The sequence below is a fragment of the Diabrotica undecimpunctata genome, chromosome 3 (genome assembly GCF_040954645.1).
Source record: "Diabrotica undecimpunctata isolate CICGRU chromosome 3, icDiaUnde3, whole genome shotgun sequence".
Lineage (NCBI taxonomy): Eukaryota > Metazoa > Arthropoda > Insecta > Coleoptera > Chrysomelidae > Diabrotica > Diabrotica undecimpunctata.
This window is the reverse complement of record NC_092805.1, coordinates 43,556,543-43,574,490: the sequence shown is the minus strand read 5'-3', so window position 1 is coordinate 43,574,490 and position 17,948 is coordinate 43,556,543. Positions and strand designations below refer to the sequence as shown.

General features: G+C 29.8%; 2 protein-coding genes across 2 annotated transcripts in view; both read right to left on the bottom strand.

Annotated features, from left to right (window-relative positions):
* The window catches only part of LOC140436744 (uncharacterized), an 808,356-nt gene that overhangs the window by 731,639 nt on the left and 58,769 nt on the right, over positions 1-17,948 (bottom strand). The window lies entirely within an intron of this gene.
* Positions 333-13,693, bottom strand: LOC140436743 (transportin-2-like). Its single transcript, XM_072525807.1, has 2 exons — positions 13,514-13,693; positions 333-13,399 (listed from the first exon to the last, which is right to left on the bottom strand). Exon 2 carries the CDS (start codon positions 13,383-13,385, stop codon positions 10,698-10,700), a length of 2,688 nt encoding a protein of 895 aa, XP_072381908.1. The 5' UTR covers positions 13,386-13,399; positions 13,514-13,693; the 3' UTR covers positions 333-10,697.

Genomic DNA, 17,948 nt, shown 5'->3' with positions numbered 1-17,948 from the left:
GGTGGCAACAGAAATCGTTACTTTAGTTTTTTTATTACTTTCCTTTTCGGAGAGTTTGAAGGAAATTCGAAGTCTGGATATACCGATTTCTTCTTTTAGCTACGAATTATCCAGGTTTCACTGTAGGTTCTCGAACCAGTGTTAACTAGTTTAATGTTGTGCAACATAGCTTTATCATCGTGATAGAAACCAAATAAAAACAACATTTAACACTCACAAAGCATAATGAACAATGAACAACTGATAATAACAGTAATAATAAATAACAAGAAATCATACTTACTGTTTCAAATAAAAAGGTAAGACAATAATTAAGAGAAATGAAACTAAAATTAAAATAAAAAAAATTTATTATGTGCAATACCTACAGAAATAAAAATTTTGCGTCTTTTAAAACTAAAATTATAATACAGTCCCAATAAAAATTTTTGCAAAAACAATAACAGTTTTGTACACATCGAAATAAATTAACAGAAGCGTCAAATTAGACAAAGAGCTGTCCATATACATAAGTAAAACACAGACGGAAACTACTTTATTTTAAATAATTAACAATAAATTATAAAAGTACCAAGGAACTTAAATTGATGTAATTCTAGAAAGTATTTCAAGCGAAACTGATATTTAAAATACTGAGGTATTATTGAACACATGAACAGCCATCAAACTAAATACTCTACGATAAGGAAGAACTTGTCAGATGTTTTCGGTAAAGTACTTCCTTATGGTACTCTTCACGAACGACAGCTCTAGTCTGGCATGCAAAAACTTTTAAAGAACTGCAAAATTAACAAAATTATAATTGTACAAACAAAAACATTAATTTAAGTAATTTATATAGCGTTTTGTCAAAAGAATCACTTTATAGGTACATATTTTTTTTAATAATGAGGAGTTGAATTAGTATTACTACTAGAACTTCATTAAACTAGTGGTTGTTACTAATTTATAACAAAGGTTAATTTATTATACGAAAAACCAATACTCCCACTCCGGGATGTATTTTTTGAAAAAATAATATTCTTTCTTAACATCTATTACAAAGATTCAGATATAATTTTTATTTTAATGTTTATATGAAAATTAAAGTGACAAATTTCAGGGCACTTATCATCAAATTTCAATGTGAGAATAACAAATGGCTAAAATGAGGCAATAAAAACCTATAGAGAGCAATGTAACAAATTCGCTTTAATTCAATTATAGATAAACATTGAAAGTTTCCCCTCGTTAGTCGTATTTATTGACTTTAGAGTGAAACGAAATATAATGCACTAAAGAAAATGCGTATCAGTGAAAAGACAATAAGAATGACTGTGCCAAGCCACGATAGAAGGTAAAGAAACTGAAAAGCTTGAAGTCAGTGAAGAGGTGCGACAGTTACCGCTGCTATTCAATATTATTACTGATATCAGGACTCATACACAAACGAAAACACCCGTGCCTAACATTCTAAGCAAGACTAGGAAAAAGAAGCGAAAATAGATAAAGAATACATAAACGAAGCAAAACACAGATCAGAACCATTTTGCCAAATATCTAAAATCCACATATTGAGAGATGTTCTATTCTGTTCAAAAGCTATTACAACCTTCTACTGGTTACGCAAAAATACTCATATTAAAACATGGATGCAGAGTATACATAAGTTTAAAAAGATCAACGTTAAAAGAAAATTTTAACGTTGGAAATATATTCATCAATAGACTTGACATGCGAGAGGAAATTGAAAAGAAAATTGTGGCTGGCAACTGTTGCATTTTTGTTCTGAACAAACAGCTAAAAAGCAAAAAATGTATCTAAAATAGCTAAAATCAGAGTATATAAGATATAGATAAAATCTACAGACTTACTTGGTTTTTTAACAAAACAGAACATGAATATACCAGAATAAATCATGGTTTAAGTGTGTGACAGACAGGGATGGAGAAGATATAAGGAAAACCGAATATTTTTCAAGAGTCAGAAAAGCACAGAAATTAATAAGATCGTGACATATCAAAAAAAGTCAACAGACGAGACTATCTAAAATAATATTAACTGGAGAAGAATTGGAGAAACAAAGAAAAAAGGTAGACATAAAACTATAATAGAGTATGTTGAAAATGATAATAGAAAACTTAAAATCATAAAATGGAAAAATAAAGAACCAGGAGTGATTGAGAAGGATATAAACTAATGTATGATATAGATGTACAGATCTAAAACAATTCTACAATATGAAAGTTATGGTATCTGTGATTATGGCCATCAAATAATTATCAAACTTAAGAGTTCAGGTACTATAGAATGACAATTACAAAGAAATAACATAATATTCTTAAACTTTGATCGATTTGCAGAGTCACTGGAAAGAAAATCTGTAAAGAAATGTTTTTTTACAGTCGGTATAGCGGTTCTCAAATAGTGACAACCATGGAAAGCTCGATTTTAACAACAAAAGTGAGCATCAACAAAATGAGATTTATTTGATGAGGTAACATAGTATTGATTCCATCTATGTAACTATACAAGAATGGTCCATTATGTTCAAAATTCATGTAAGAATAGCACAGTTCCATGAATAAAATTTGGATAATATGGTTTGATGAAAACAAATACGGATTAAATCAAAAATAAAGATTGACAAATAGTGTGATACTCAAAAATATTATGTATTACTAACACCTCCAAAATAACTACCTAAAGATATGCTGAACACATGGGTCCTTTTGTACTAAAAATTAATTTTTTATTAAAATGACAAAATCACAACAATAAATATTCTTTAAAAGAGACGTTAACTACTAAACTAAAATATGACGCTAAAAGTTATCAAAAATTAAGAGCTTTGAGGTAATTACAACTCCGAACCTCACCTAACTCGAATAGAGATTAAGAAAACTCCATCAGAATTTAAAAAAGGTTTTGTGAAAGTACTGGTTTTTCAGAAAAAAGATACGCTCCATTTAAACAATGGAAATTTACGTTCAATTTTGCGCATAAATTATTAATGAGGAAATTTAAAAGGATACCGATTAAATTTACATGTTTTAATTTAAAATGAAAATAACTTACTCATTCGTTAATTTAGATAAAAAATGCTTCATAACAACTGAAATATTTTGTTTTACGCTTAGAACGAACGAATTCCTAAAATACTAAAACGCGACTTATTAATAAAAACAAATAAAAAATAATTAACACCTTAACTGCTTTACAGATCCCCAGGATATCCCAATTTATATCTCTTGACACTAAATTCTCAATAACTCTCTTAATAAATCTCATAATTGATATATTCTTATTGATAAAGAAACTGTTAAAAATATTTCTATGTGAAATAAAACATTTATTCCATTTAAAAGAAAACATTACCATCACATCAAAGAGAAATCTTAAGTAAAAGTTTTTGTGCATATCCCCAGGGGTACGTAAAGCATATGAGTAATTAAGCTAACATATCCCCGGGGATATGTAACGCTGTAAATGTCAAAGTACTAAATTTCAGTAACGCAGTTAAGGGGTTAAACCAACAAATCTCACGATTTTCCGAACGCGTGACTCTATATTTTATTTTAGCAAACGCCCCTCCCCCGCGGAAGATGTACGGAAATATTACGCGGTTATTAGGGTAGTTTCTCATGAAATCAACTAAAAAATGTGACTTAATCTTTACGAAGTCCAAAACAGAGTCATTTCATTCTGACATTGTTTATAATATGAAACAATGGATACAGCCTTATATAGATTTATGTTAAAACTTCAATTTACTGAACATTTTGATACAGGATTCCAATGTGACAAAAAATTAGTGTAATCCACACAATTTTTTGAACAATTAATAGTTTAAATACAGTTGAATCTTACATGGTTGTGCAAAGCTAGTCTCGGATGGTAGTGTGAACAAGGAAGTGGTAGTGTATATTATATTTTTCTATAAGTTTTACATGGATTGAGAGCATATTTGAAAAATATTTTCTATTTTTATACATTTCTATTTCTTTCATAAGTATAAGATTTTAATGTATCTACTATACAGAGTACAAAAGTTACAATACAATGTATATGCATGGGACTTAGTTTAGCCAGTGTGTGTAGTATACTTGCTTCAATAACACATCAAGATTTCTTCGATATCATTAAATCATTCTAATTTCTGTTTTGAAAGATATTTTGAAAAATCATCTATAACCGAACTTATAGCAAATTTGAAATCGATGTTAGCCACCCACACACAGATTCGGATTCATAAAATGACTGGGTATTAGAAAGGCCTTCCTCGGTTTGAATATATTAGTACATAGATATTTGGATATAAATCACGAAATATGACGCCTCTTCAAATTTTGAAAAAGAGTGTGACAAGAGTACACCATAATAAGATGAGAGAAATTATTGAAAGTAAAAATATAGGTAACAAAGACATGTGAGTAATTCTTAACTTTTATTAAAATCAGAAATGTGACATAAAAGTTGAAGATATGCCAATAACTGTAAATACTTTGGCATCTCATTGCCATTTAATGTTTATGGTAAAAAATATCTTCCAGGCATATTTTTGCCAGTAAGCGAACTAATAATAGTCAACAGGAAAGCTATAAAAAAAATTGTGGTAAATGGACAACACAGTACTAGAGACCATCAGAGAACTTACAGTGATCTCTTGCAAATATGAATACCACCTGAAACAATTATTATGAGTTAAAATACATTATGCAATCAGGCTTAGAGTATAACATAGGTACACATATTGGTATAAATGGAGCTCTAATCAGAAAAGTAACAAACTACCTTTATTTGAGAACTACTATAAAAGAGTTAAATAAAAATACATAAAGAATTGCCATAACCACTTTCATTAAAATGGAAAATTCTTCAACAATCAAAATATAAACCTTCCCTACAAGTAAAGGTCTAGACTATTAAACATGCATAACAAAAATATCAAAAGTTTTGAAATTATATAATATCAAAGGAATTAGGAAAATATTTTTAAAATATCCTTCCAAACCATGTAAGACTTATTAAAGTATGACAACTTTGCTATATCACACAAGCATATATTATAAAAATATACAGAATACGGCAGATAAACAGCCAATTAGACATATCTCAGGAACTAAAGGTAACTGAATCATGAAAATTGGAATGAAGGGGTTTTGAAGAGTGACCTATTTAATGCAAATATTTTCATCTATTTGCTACTTCTGGTTATATTGGAATTATGTAATTCCAATAATATTGTCCCATTAAAAAAAAGAAATTAGGCGAAAATTTAGGATGTTGGTTTTATGCTAATTTTGACAGCACCTTGTATAATGAAAAAGACAACTTTACACTGTAAACGATAAAGCTGCATCTGGTTAATAAGTCCACAAGGAATTTGAACTTTTATTTAAATTACGTTGGAGGATATTGAAGTTTATATACATGGTAGAAAAGTGTAATTTTCATATAAAAACCATTATAACTCAAAAACGGTTCACAACAGGTATAGGAAAGTATTAACACAAAATTTTCAGAATAATGTGAATATTTCTAAAATTTAAAATATACAGGGTGTCCCATCAAAAAACCAAAATTATAAACATCTTCCGGTATAACAGGAAGTAGCAAATGCATGAAAATATTTTCATTAAATAGATCACTCTTCAAAACCCCTTCATTAAAATTTTCATGATCCAGTTACCTGTGTTTCTCAATATAGTGGATTACCTAATATATCAAAAATGCTGAACAATACATAAAACCATATGGCTCAAAATCTATTTGACAGACATTTGTTATAAAAATCTATAACCTTTTTTTATATTTCTTTAACATTTAAAATATTAGGATATTAATGACTATTGCTTATTTTTAGCAAAAACATTATTTTGATATGTTTGTGAATTTATAGACGCACAGCTTTGAATGCATACACATGAAATATCACAAACCACTAGTACCACTAGGAGGACTGGAGTCAGGCTCAGCATGGTATTTGGGCCAGGAAGGGGTAGGAGCCGGTATCTATGAAACATCAGAATAATCTCCAGTGTTATTTAAGTACATATGTGGCTGTATCAACATAACTGTGCTATGAAAAGTAAAACACTCCCCAAAGTAATTACCGTGATTTAGGTTCACTGTATTGGGATGAGTGTGAAGAAAACTAACAATCACAAGAAACTTATAAATACTTAGTCATCTGCTTACAATTTTTAAAGCAAATGGAAAGAGTAAGGCTGTTCCAATTATATACCGAAAATATTCAAAGTCATATATATCAAATTGATGCATTTTTAGGGTGTTTCTAGCCATGTGCAATTATTACCTATTAAGTCATATATTATTAGATACCATACAATTTTCATTAAATAATTTTGTGTTATTTATAGAAAATTATGACTTGACATTGTTTGAATCATTATTAAAATATTGGTAATTAAAGAAAGGCTAACCCAATGCAGAACTGTATTAGGAAACTATCAACTAGGCATTAGAAATCATGAAATAAAAATTTTGCAACTCACATGCATATTGCCGTACACATATATTATTGTGACATGGTGTAACACATTATATCTATCATCACAATTCTACACTAAGAATGATCAAAAAGGGATTACTAGGATATCTACATAATAAAACAACAGAAAACTTACAGATTGATAACAGATGCAATTTGCAATGCCCAAAATATACTATAAATGTAACACATATGTTCAGACAGATTTAAGACAAACACGAAGATGATGAAAAATCAGTGTTCATTTGTTAAATATTTAGACTCTAATCAATGAGAAAATATCTGAATGCCTAAGAATAACAGAAAATTTTTTAAAGAACACATTTATTTAATTATCAATATAATCATTATCATCATAAAGATAATAAAATTCATTTTATTGATTACCAAGGAAAAGGAACTTAGTGCAGCTTACTGGGAAAATATTCCAGGCCGAAGGGAAGCAAAAAGGTTATTAAACAAGCACAGGTAATCACTGATATTATCACTGGACACTGCTCACTCACGATATCATCTCTGCCAAATGATGAGAGTGGACAGATCAACATTCAGATTTTAAGAAAATGCAGAGGAACATCTGAATACAATTCCCAGCAACTATAGGTAGTTGTTTACTGATGTCCTTTTAGCGCCTAATCAGGTAACAAATGTACCTCCAAAACGGAAAATATGTTTTTTTAGAAGTCTACATCTTTTGGACTAATTAATACAAAGATGTATGTTATACATAAAGGATATTGTAAGTCACAGTGGTCTAAACAGTCAAATGACCCCTTTATAAATCTAAAATCTATAACAAGAATAAAATAAAAACGGAAATATATGGAACCAAAATAAAATACAATTTACAATAGTAATAAAAATAATTCCAATAATTGATATATCCCAAATACAAATCAAAAATGAGAAGCTAAGACTTTCTAAACTGTGCCTATTGAGACTAAAATACAGATCAGCTATAAAGGCCAAAAAGGTCAATGAATGGATGGCATCAATACATCTTGATTATGGTTAAGTATAGAAATTATAATAAAACAAGTTGTTATAAATAGAGAGACTTTTAAATGGGTATGGAATACTTACTGCAAATTAAGGATGATGCTGTTGTTTAATAATACCTCTCTAGAAACACCCTTTACTATGTATAGGCTACCATTAAAGATCAGAGTATTTCATAATAGTAATCAAAATTGTCTTATCGCAAATCTTGACATATAATAAGTTTTTGTCAGGAGATATACAGGAGATTTGAAATATGAAATGGCAGAATAAACTAAATGGTTTTCGAATGTTGTTACTTCAATTTTAGAAAATGTGTATTGTATAATAACTTTAGCGGCTAGTACCAGTGTTAATAATAACATCAAGTTTCTAAAATATCTTAAGTTTACTAACATACATTAAGAAACCAAATGGTACATAAGTTAAATGACAAGTAAACAATTAGTACAATTAGTAAAGATTAAAGAGCAGATATATTCATAATAAAAGATCAACCTCGTAAAAGACCTGAGGCACAAGCAAGTATAAGACAATATTTGAAGGACAAATGGAATATTACAGACAGAAAAAAAAATGTAAACTTATTTTTCAACAAATGTAGTTTGTGTGCCATGTTATCTAATTGAAAAATTTCGAAATATCTTAAAAATATTAATCAAAATAACTTGTACATACAAACTAACCTAAAAATGGAAATTACAGATGATCTAGATAACTATTTCTGGATATGGTGATTACTTGATGGAAATCCATGTTCAAGAATAAAACAAAACAGAAAAATCCAACTGTTTCTCTAGAAGAGAAATTATAAAGTTAGTATCAAATTTAATTTAAAATTTCTTTTCTGGGAAAGCTGATGATCCAACGAAACTTCTATGAATATTAAAAATAGTATTATTTTTCTTGCTTTGTATATTATAAATCTTGGTAAATAAAAAAAATATTATTATCTAATGCTGAACATATAGTAAACAACAAGAGATGAAGTAGTTCTTAACAAAAACCAGAAGAAAATCTTCCTGCGATGGTAACATAACAATTACTCTTATTATATGGCACCATTAATCTCCAACTAGTGAAGTAAAGTGTTGGAATATTATTAATATATTTGTAGAGAATATTGATTTATTGTTAATACATATTTGATATGCAAATAATACTTGTGTAAAGATTTACATAAAAATTAGCCCATTAATTCAATATATATGACATGAAGAATTAATAATAAAAAAGTTTTAAACAAACAAATATGACAATCTTTCAAATGTAGCTATGTCCTGGTGAGTCAAATTTTTTTAAGATATAAGTACTTACTTGATTCAAGTAAATAACAGATTTTGATAAGTATAAATATACTACGAAGAAATATGTTCTTCATACCATGAATAATCCAATGTTTTTGAATTGAAGGAAATATAAGAGTATGAGGAAAGGTGTTAATTATGAAATTTGAGCAAATTTTGGAGGTCTTTCAAAAATATTTCACATCTTAATGACAAAAACCTAGGTAACTTTCTAGGTGGCAAGAGTTTTAGAAAATAGTTTTGAGTATTATAAAAATACATGGTTATCAGATACTTACCTATTAGAGAATACTTGATATAAAAATCTTAAAACTAATAAGGAATACAGATCATTGAGAGAATTGAAAGTCCAAACTATTAAATTATATAAATAATAAATACCTACAACTACTTTTAAAATATGGAAGTGCTATTTGAAGAACCTCAGACTCACATGTAGTTGAAAATTCCAAAATTTATATCATATAACAAGGAAGAAGTTGAATCAGTAGTTGACTGTCCTTATTTGTATGAAATTCAGTCAAATGACCTGCACTAAATATACAAAACAGCCATTAGAAATAATTTAAAAGTAGAAAAGATTCATTAGCATTTAGAAGATTGCTCCTACTTACAGTAATACAATAAGAGAAGCAACATGTAGAACAATTTCTACTGGTGGTATAATCTGAATGATTTATGTTGAAAAAATTCAACCAGAATATCATGAAAGACTCAACAAGCCTTCATGAAAAAGAAGGCACTTGGAGAATGGAATTGTTAATAAAATATACATCAGTCTTATACTAAAAGTAACTAATTTTAGCAGTCTTTTAACTATTTGACTTGAACAGGACACAGTGTAATTATCAACAAGTCATTTTATAACAGAATTTTACATAAATCTGAAACATTATACAAATCTAATACTGTTTACCTATATTTTTTTATGATTATTACTTATACAGAATATAAAAATTAATAATTAGAAAACTGTTTCAACCAAATGTAAATATATTTTAAAGACAAGATTATCAAATATAGGAGAAAGTTCAAAATGAGATTACAAATATGGTTAAAATAGAGAACAACAGAAACATCTAATAAGTGAATAATAAATATTGACTAGAAACTTGTTAAAGCTATAACAAATAATGTATAATATAGAAAGATAGTATCACAGACACAGACAGGTAAGCTAAAATCATGTTTTAGCTCTTCTCATAATTTAATGAACAGAAAAATAATCCTATATTTGTAATACAAAATTGTTAATGATGCAAACAAAAAGACAAATATTCACACTTAGAAATTAAGAAAGTTTGTCAAATAATACCTTGCTTTTCAACATGTTATAACCTTCTGTGCATATAAAAATCTAAAGGCCAGTTATGTGAAAGACAATGATAGTAGGTCGGTAAACCTGAAAACAGACAAGTGAAAAATGTTTCAATCCATAAATGAAATCCACGAACACTAGAGTGTTACTTGTAACATTATGAGATGTTAAAAAGAAAACCAAAATGGTAGTATTGCGTTTCCATTTATTTACCTAAAGATGAATTAATTAATTCAAGTCTTAAATGTACAAAATTCTGTGACAAAGAAATTGTTAAATAAAAACACTTACACTACCTAAGTACTGATGTAAATTATCATATTTGTTATAGAATATCTTAAAAATAATTAAATAAACATTATTTAGTTGATTTACTAAGAAACTACCCATAAAACAAAAAATTAATCTGTCTAAAAAAATCCTTCTCGATTTTTTTAAAACGCGTGACTCTAAGATACCGGCAAGACGCCCCTCCCTCACGGACGATATTTAAATACTATTACGCGATAAACTCAAGGCAGGTGCACTCAAGCTTTCCCACCCATATGTCGAATTCCCCGTTTTTTGTAGAATGTTTATTTCATACCCCATATAACTCTTGAAGTTTAAGTTTTAGAGCTTCAGGAAACTGACAATAAAATTGCCGCCAGTTTTCCTCACCACATTGTTGTTTAAATCCCAATAGAACAGTGCGGATTGTCTGCTTCAAATCTACACGTATATTGATCCAAGAAGCTGCAGCATCACAAAAGAAGATGAAGTAGTTCTTGTTGAATTCTGGATGCCTTATAATCACCTCACACAATCCTCGAAAAGCAAGATCCTTCTCATCTGAATCCCTAACATTTCGAACTAACATACAGCAATTCTTAACAATCACATCCATTTCTGGAATAGTCACATCAGGGCACACATAGAATACAATGCATAAGGAAATAGCTACAGTTTTGTGCATGGTACGAGCTACAGCTGGTGTTCTTAATATATGAACAAAGGCATTAAGGATTTCTGGAAGGAACGGTTGGATTCCACTGCCCATAACAGCACACAACTTTCCAATCACCCATGCAGCATTATTACAGACACCATCAGTATGTTCATCTAGATTTTTAATAATCAGTGGAATGTACTCATTGACACTAGAAGCTAAAAATGGATAACACAATGCTATTAGCTCTCCATACAGAGCAATAGAAGTTTGTCTGATTAAATTTGAACTGTCTTGCATTGTAGTGTACAGCAAATATATAAGATTACTGTTAGTAACATATTTCACAAAATATGTTTTTAATCCTAGAGCCATACTGTACAAAACATCATGCGCAACATTCATAGGTTCCTTGTCTGGTGGATCATATTCATTTGGATTTTGTTGATAATTAACTGAAGCAATAAGGGTGTCATTAATAAGTTGTAAACAATGCCAATAAACAATTTCAGAATAAGGTACAAATGATGCTTCTAAAGCAGGTATAACATTAGACAAACATTCCAATACTGCAATAAAATGGTCATCATAGAAATTTTTGAGTTCAGTGAATTTATTCATCAAAGGCGGAAGTAACTTATTGACATAATCCTCTTTACTTAAATTATTACCAACAGACTGTGCCAAAACTCCTATAGCATCATATAGCAAATACAAACTACGGCAATGAAATTGTTCAAATCCATATTTAAAACCTTCCAAAATAAAATCGATGTACGGAATTAATTTTAACTGAGCCTCTTCCTGAAATATACAAAAAGCAGAGATCGCAGCTCGCTGCACTCTTTTATTCTCATCAACAAAATGTTTCAACAGTATAGTCATCACAGGTACAAAATATTCTTCTGGGTTATCTGCTCTAACATTCACAATCCAAGACACATACCTACTCAATGTCCAACAAGTAATAACTCTCACAACAGAATGCTCATCATTCATACAATGTATTAAAAATTGAACAAGTTCAGGCAGCTCTGATTTTAAACCATTGAAACAACCTTCTGCAATCGCACCTAAAGCTAATATGGCTGATTCTTTAATCAAATGATCAGGATTCTGTAACATTTCACTAATAAGAGGAATAAGCAGGGGGAGTATTTCATCACCAAACTTTACCGCTATAGAGTCTAAGGAAGCTGCACTGCACTTTCTCAATGTCCATCCAACATAGAAATCATCAAAATCATCACTTTGGTCTTCACCCTCTTCATCACTGTAGTACTCTTCTCCTTCAGCTGAATTATTTCTATCTCTAAAATGAAAGGGAGAAATGTCCTTTGATAGATCCTTTTTATTTGCATCTGAACCCAAGCTATCTTTAATCATATTTAATTCAGAATCAGAATAGCGCATATTTTTTAAGAGAGTTGGAAGTAGTTTTTCAATGTATGGTGTAAGAATATCCTTACATGTATTAATTTTAGTTGAAGCTAACCAAAACTCACATGCTTGCAAAGCTACATCTTGATCTTGGTGATAGCATTTTTCTAATAAATAACATATTATATCATGCAGATGGGGCAACAGTGTCTCTTCATGATTGTCAATATATATAACAAAGGTATGGCACACACATTTTTGTATTTCCAGGTCGTCAGAGTTGGCTAGCTGCATAACATGGCGTAAATATACTCCTAAGTCAATGGATTGCTTCATCACCAAAAAATAATCTTGAAGAAACTGATTTGTAAGTCTTACTATGTTTTGACGAACATTACATTTTTCTAGACCCACAAATTCTACAAATTTTGGAAAAACTTCTTTGGTTATCTTGTAAATTTCATCTTGAGGTTTTTGACTGTTTATTAATTCTTCACACACTTTAAATAATGTTGTTAATGCTACCTCACTGAATTCATCTTGAGCTACAAATCCTTTAGTTAGGTAAGGAACTAATTCTGGCCAAGTTTTTAGGTTATCTTTAGCAATTATCACAATGATGTTACTGATACTGATTCTCACATCTCTTGAAGGATCTTTCAATAGGCGAAGACATTCATTTTTAATTTTCATTAAATATTCGGAACTTAATGAAGCATGTGATGTTTGGATATTATTTTTCAGTACAATTCCACTAAGGGATCTAATATCTTCGGAAAAACTTGGATTTCCCAAAATGAATAACAGATAATTTGGGAAGTCTGTCAAATTTTTCATAAGAATTAGCCTGTCCTGAACAGTTTTCTGAGCATCGCTATTTGGTACTAATGCTAACTGCAAAGTCTCTTCGATGTTTTTTATTATGCTTTCTTGAGGCCTCCATTCGCTCAAATTCATCATGAGGTCATAAGAATCTAGAAAAATCAAAGGTTATGTTGTACAAGCATTTACACACCTTTTGTGAAATCATATGCATCGTTGTTATCGAGTCGACTAGATGCGTGAAATAATAAAACTTGCTTACTTACGTGTTATTGTGGTTCGAGAACAACCCAGATGTTCGGAAAACTAAAATTATTTTGCCACCTAGCACCACAAAATTATTGACAAAGATCGAATGATGGTCGACAACCGGCATTCGTTAACAAACAGGAGAAATGGGCGCCGTTGCCAACTGCACACCGTTAACTGCGCAAAAGCAAGTCGATGAAATCCCGGGTCGTCGGATTCCGATATAATGGCTCCGTGCCACTTGATATTACGAGGAACGTTCCGATAATTCAATAACGTTGAAAACACGTGGTGCTTTGAATACGGAATACGGAAATGTCGTTGTCAAATTAAAAGGGAAATATGATACTAATGTAATTAAATATATTAATCATACTATATATTATATTAATCATAATTACTAATTGGACAGGCTTATTTAAAAATACTTGTTGGGACACATTGATAATTTAAAAATATTTACAGATTTTTATAATTATTTATAGTTTTTTTCATTTTAAAGTATACAATAAACTACTATTTTCATCCATTGCGCCACTATTCATAGGAAAAGTCTTACGAGCCCTGAAATTTGGTACAGTCTGTTTTTTGGAATATTTTGAGCGGGTCATCGTCGGAAATATACACCACAAAAATATCTATCGCTCATTATTAACAGCTGAATAACTTCTGTTGCAGAATTCCTTAATTAAAAAAAAAGAATAATGGGAGGGCGTTAATAGGACTTTTCATCAAAAAATAGTGTCAGCCATTTTTTTCGAACAGACATTTTGCAAACAAACAAACAGGATAGGTTATTAATATACATAGTATAGTAACAAGAAAGTCTAGTTGTTGAAAAATATAAAGTGCCACAATTAGCAAATCAATTTTTTTAATCGATTATTAGGTATATTATTTGTTTTTTAACCAGGAGGAGTAAACTAAAAAGACAGATTCACACCCAAGAAAGTTACTAGAAAAGTCACCAAATACATCTTCTTCTTTTTTGGTTAATTATCTGGGCCTTGCGGTAATCCATTAATCAGTATGAGACCACGGTTCGTAGACTTACTACCAAAGTACTACGGTTGCCTCTTCCGACTGGGGTGGGGATGCTTGAGTTACGTCACCAGAGTACACAAGAATACAAAACCCATTTATTCGCGATTGAAACAGAATGTAGAGGGCAGGTCGATTGCAGTGTTGATTGGTTGAAGGGGAAGAATTACGTCACGAGAGTAGTTTCGGGCTTAATGTTCATTGGTTAGGCGGAAGAGGCAACCGTAGTAAGGTAGTAAGTCTACGAACCGTGGTATGAGACAACCTCACACGTCGATTCTAACCTTAATTTGTTTATGTTTGAATAATATTTTTTTCCAATTCACATCCAATATATATTTTTTTGTTTTTCTAATTACAATAAAAAAATGTTGGATTGTTATGAAGAAGTTGAAGAATTTTTAGAGTTTAATAATCACATTGTAAAAGAAAATCGTCCGGAAAGTATACGAAAGCAATATATTCGTGATAAAATTATATCTAAAATCCAATGGAATTTTACAATATTTCATCAGCGCATTAAACAACAAATATTGTATGCTACTTTATAGGAATATAACCAGGTTTTATGGGATTGTCCATTTTTAAAATGTACAGGTATAGACTTATGTTCATTATTCAGGCCCTACATGAATGAATTGTAGATAGAAATAAAATAAATAAAACCCTACATAAAAATTAGCACATTACTTTATTAAGTCTTGATTTAACAATAACTATTCTGCAAAACTAACCTCTTGTCTGTTTTATTTTTGCTACCATGGCTGTTATTTTCATTCCAGGATTATCAATATTTATTTATTTGTACATGTTTATAATGCATTGTTTTTCATATGATGATAAATGACCCAAATCTACTCAGCGTTTTTTAACTGGTGAAGGATAATTACCACTAGTACTTGGCATTGAATCCATATTGTTATCTTAATAAAACTAAATAGTTCTAGAAAGAACTGTTTTTTATATAAATGCAAACAAAAAATCTAAAAATTAAAGGAATAACGCAGAAAATATAAAAAATCGTCGATATAAATTTTGAATTTTAAAATTTCATAAATGTCATTAGTGTCAAAATGTCATAATTTAGTGGAATAAACGTGCATGCGGTTGGACCAATTACAAACAAGCATTACGGCGCGATAAATTTGAATTACTCCTGGTTAAAAAACTAACCATAGATGTAGAACTGGATGAAGCCGATTTTTAAAGTTTAGTGTGCGTGTTGTCCGCTGGTGGATACAAATAAGAGGACAAAAAAATGTAAACATTATTTGAAATTTCACTTAGTTCTCGTGATAATTATATGGAATTTTGTGTGAGCAGATTTAAGTAAGATAATCTCCTGACCGAAAAATAATCATATTTTACTTATTATAAATAATAATTAGATAAGACATTACTTCCTCTCCTGTTGCCAATTGTATTGTATGGGATTATCTAAATAACAATGAAAATGAGGGAAGTGTATTCCCAATAGAATGGAGAAGAAGGAAAAGAATATTCTTTGAAGATAATGAAATAGAAACTGACAAAGATCTACTTCCGGAAGAGTTAAACATTGTGTTGGTAGGAGATGAGAAATCTAAATTAAAGAATTGTACCCTTTTTTATATTTGTGGATTTATTATTAGGAAAAGTGTTCCCAAACTGAAGCGTTTAGATTTAGATTGCATTCAATGTTTATTTAAACCACAATCCGATCAATATTATGCTTCTGTGGGGAGTTTAACAGGTTAGTAAATTAAAAAAATAATGGTGGGTTAATGATTACCACAAAAGACACTTTTCAGGTTGTGGAAAACACAGAGAAACCTTATTCTTGGCAACTGCTCCCTTCAAAAATATTTCATATGTGAATGCTAAGATAGTAAATGATATTGTTATGTTATGTCACAAATAAATAATTGTGTTAAAGATTAAAACACTGGTTTTGGCGAATGTTTTAAGTCCGAGGGATCGACCCGTTTAAAGCATTCCTGCGCGTTTTTTTGTTTTGTTTTTTAGCAGATAAGAAAGTAATTAGTGCCGACATGAAATTAAATATCAAAATAAAAGCCACATAATTTTATTACAAAAATTCAGATCCGGTCTTAGAATAAAGTAGATTAGTTAAAGTTAGATTAGAATTAAATTAAATTAAAATAATAAATAATAATTGTTATTATAATAAAAAAGTTTAATTAATATAGGAAAATGAAGAGAAGTGACAAAGGAACAGGAAGCGAAATAGATACAGATGAAGAAACGAAACGCATGAAAAGAGACCAGGATGAATATTTTAGAAGAAACAAAATGACAAAGCGTACACCTTCTAAAAGTGACACGGAGAGAAAGGAAGAGAAAGACGATGTTATGATTAAAATGATGCAACAACTAATAGAAAAAAATGAAGAAATGATGAATGAAATAAAGCAAATAAGAAAAGAGCAAATGGAAAATATTAAAGAACTACAAGAGATAAAGGAGAAAAACAGAAAATTAAAAAACGACGTGAAACAATTACAAAACAGAATGGAATAACTGGAGAAAACAAGTAAAAAGAAAAGTTTGATTACATCGAGATTAAAAATAGATACAAATGATGATAAGAAACTAAAAGAAAGCATGGAAACATCCGTATTACAAGAACTGCAGGCGCAAATAAAACTGAGGAACGCAACAAAAATAGGAGAAACAGTCTATGCCATAGAAACAGAAACTTTTACAGATTAAATTGAGATACTAAATAGGAAAAGTAAGTTTGAAGTATCATAAAGATCGCATCTACATAAATAATGATCTGACAGTAAAAGAAAAAGAAATACACTAAGAAATAGTTAAAATAGCAAAGGAAGAAAAAAGTAAAATAAAAAGGACAACAATAGCTTATAAGAAGTTGTTCGTGAATGAGAAAGAATGGATATGGGATGAAGAAAAACAACAACTAAAAGAAAATAAATAAGAAAAATTGCCAAAAAACTATTAGAAGAAAAACAACCGGGGAGATATTATATCGAAACGACAAGGCAAAGGAATACGACCAAGGAAAACGGAAAAATAAACCCAAAAGAAAGGCAACAATCCAGGGATATAATAAAAATTGAGACTTGGAATTGGAATGTGAGAGGTACTTATGAGCAGGGAGCTTTAAGAAACTTAGACCAAATTCTGGAAAAATATACAATAGATATCCTTGCCCTGCAATAAACGAAACAACTAGGAAATGAAATAATAAAAATAGGAAAGAGCACACTGTTCAAGAGTGGGGGGACCAAGAGATATTTTGGAGTGGGATTCATGGTGTTGGAGAAAGTAAACAAAGGAGTTGTAAATTTTCAACCAATATATATATATATATATATATTCGTTTTTTCAACCAATATATATATATTCAGAAACAGATTAGAAGCAAAACTCGATTTTCTATCAATC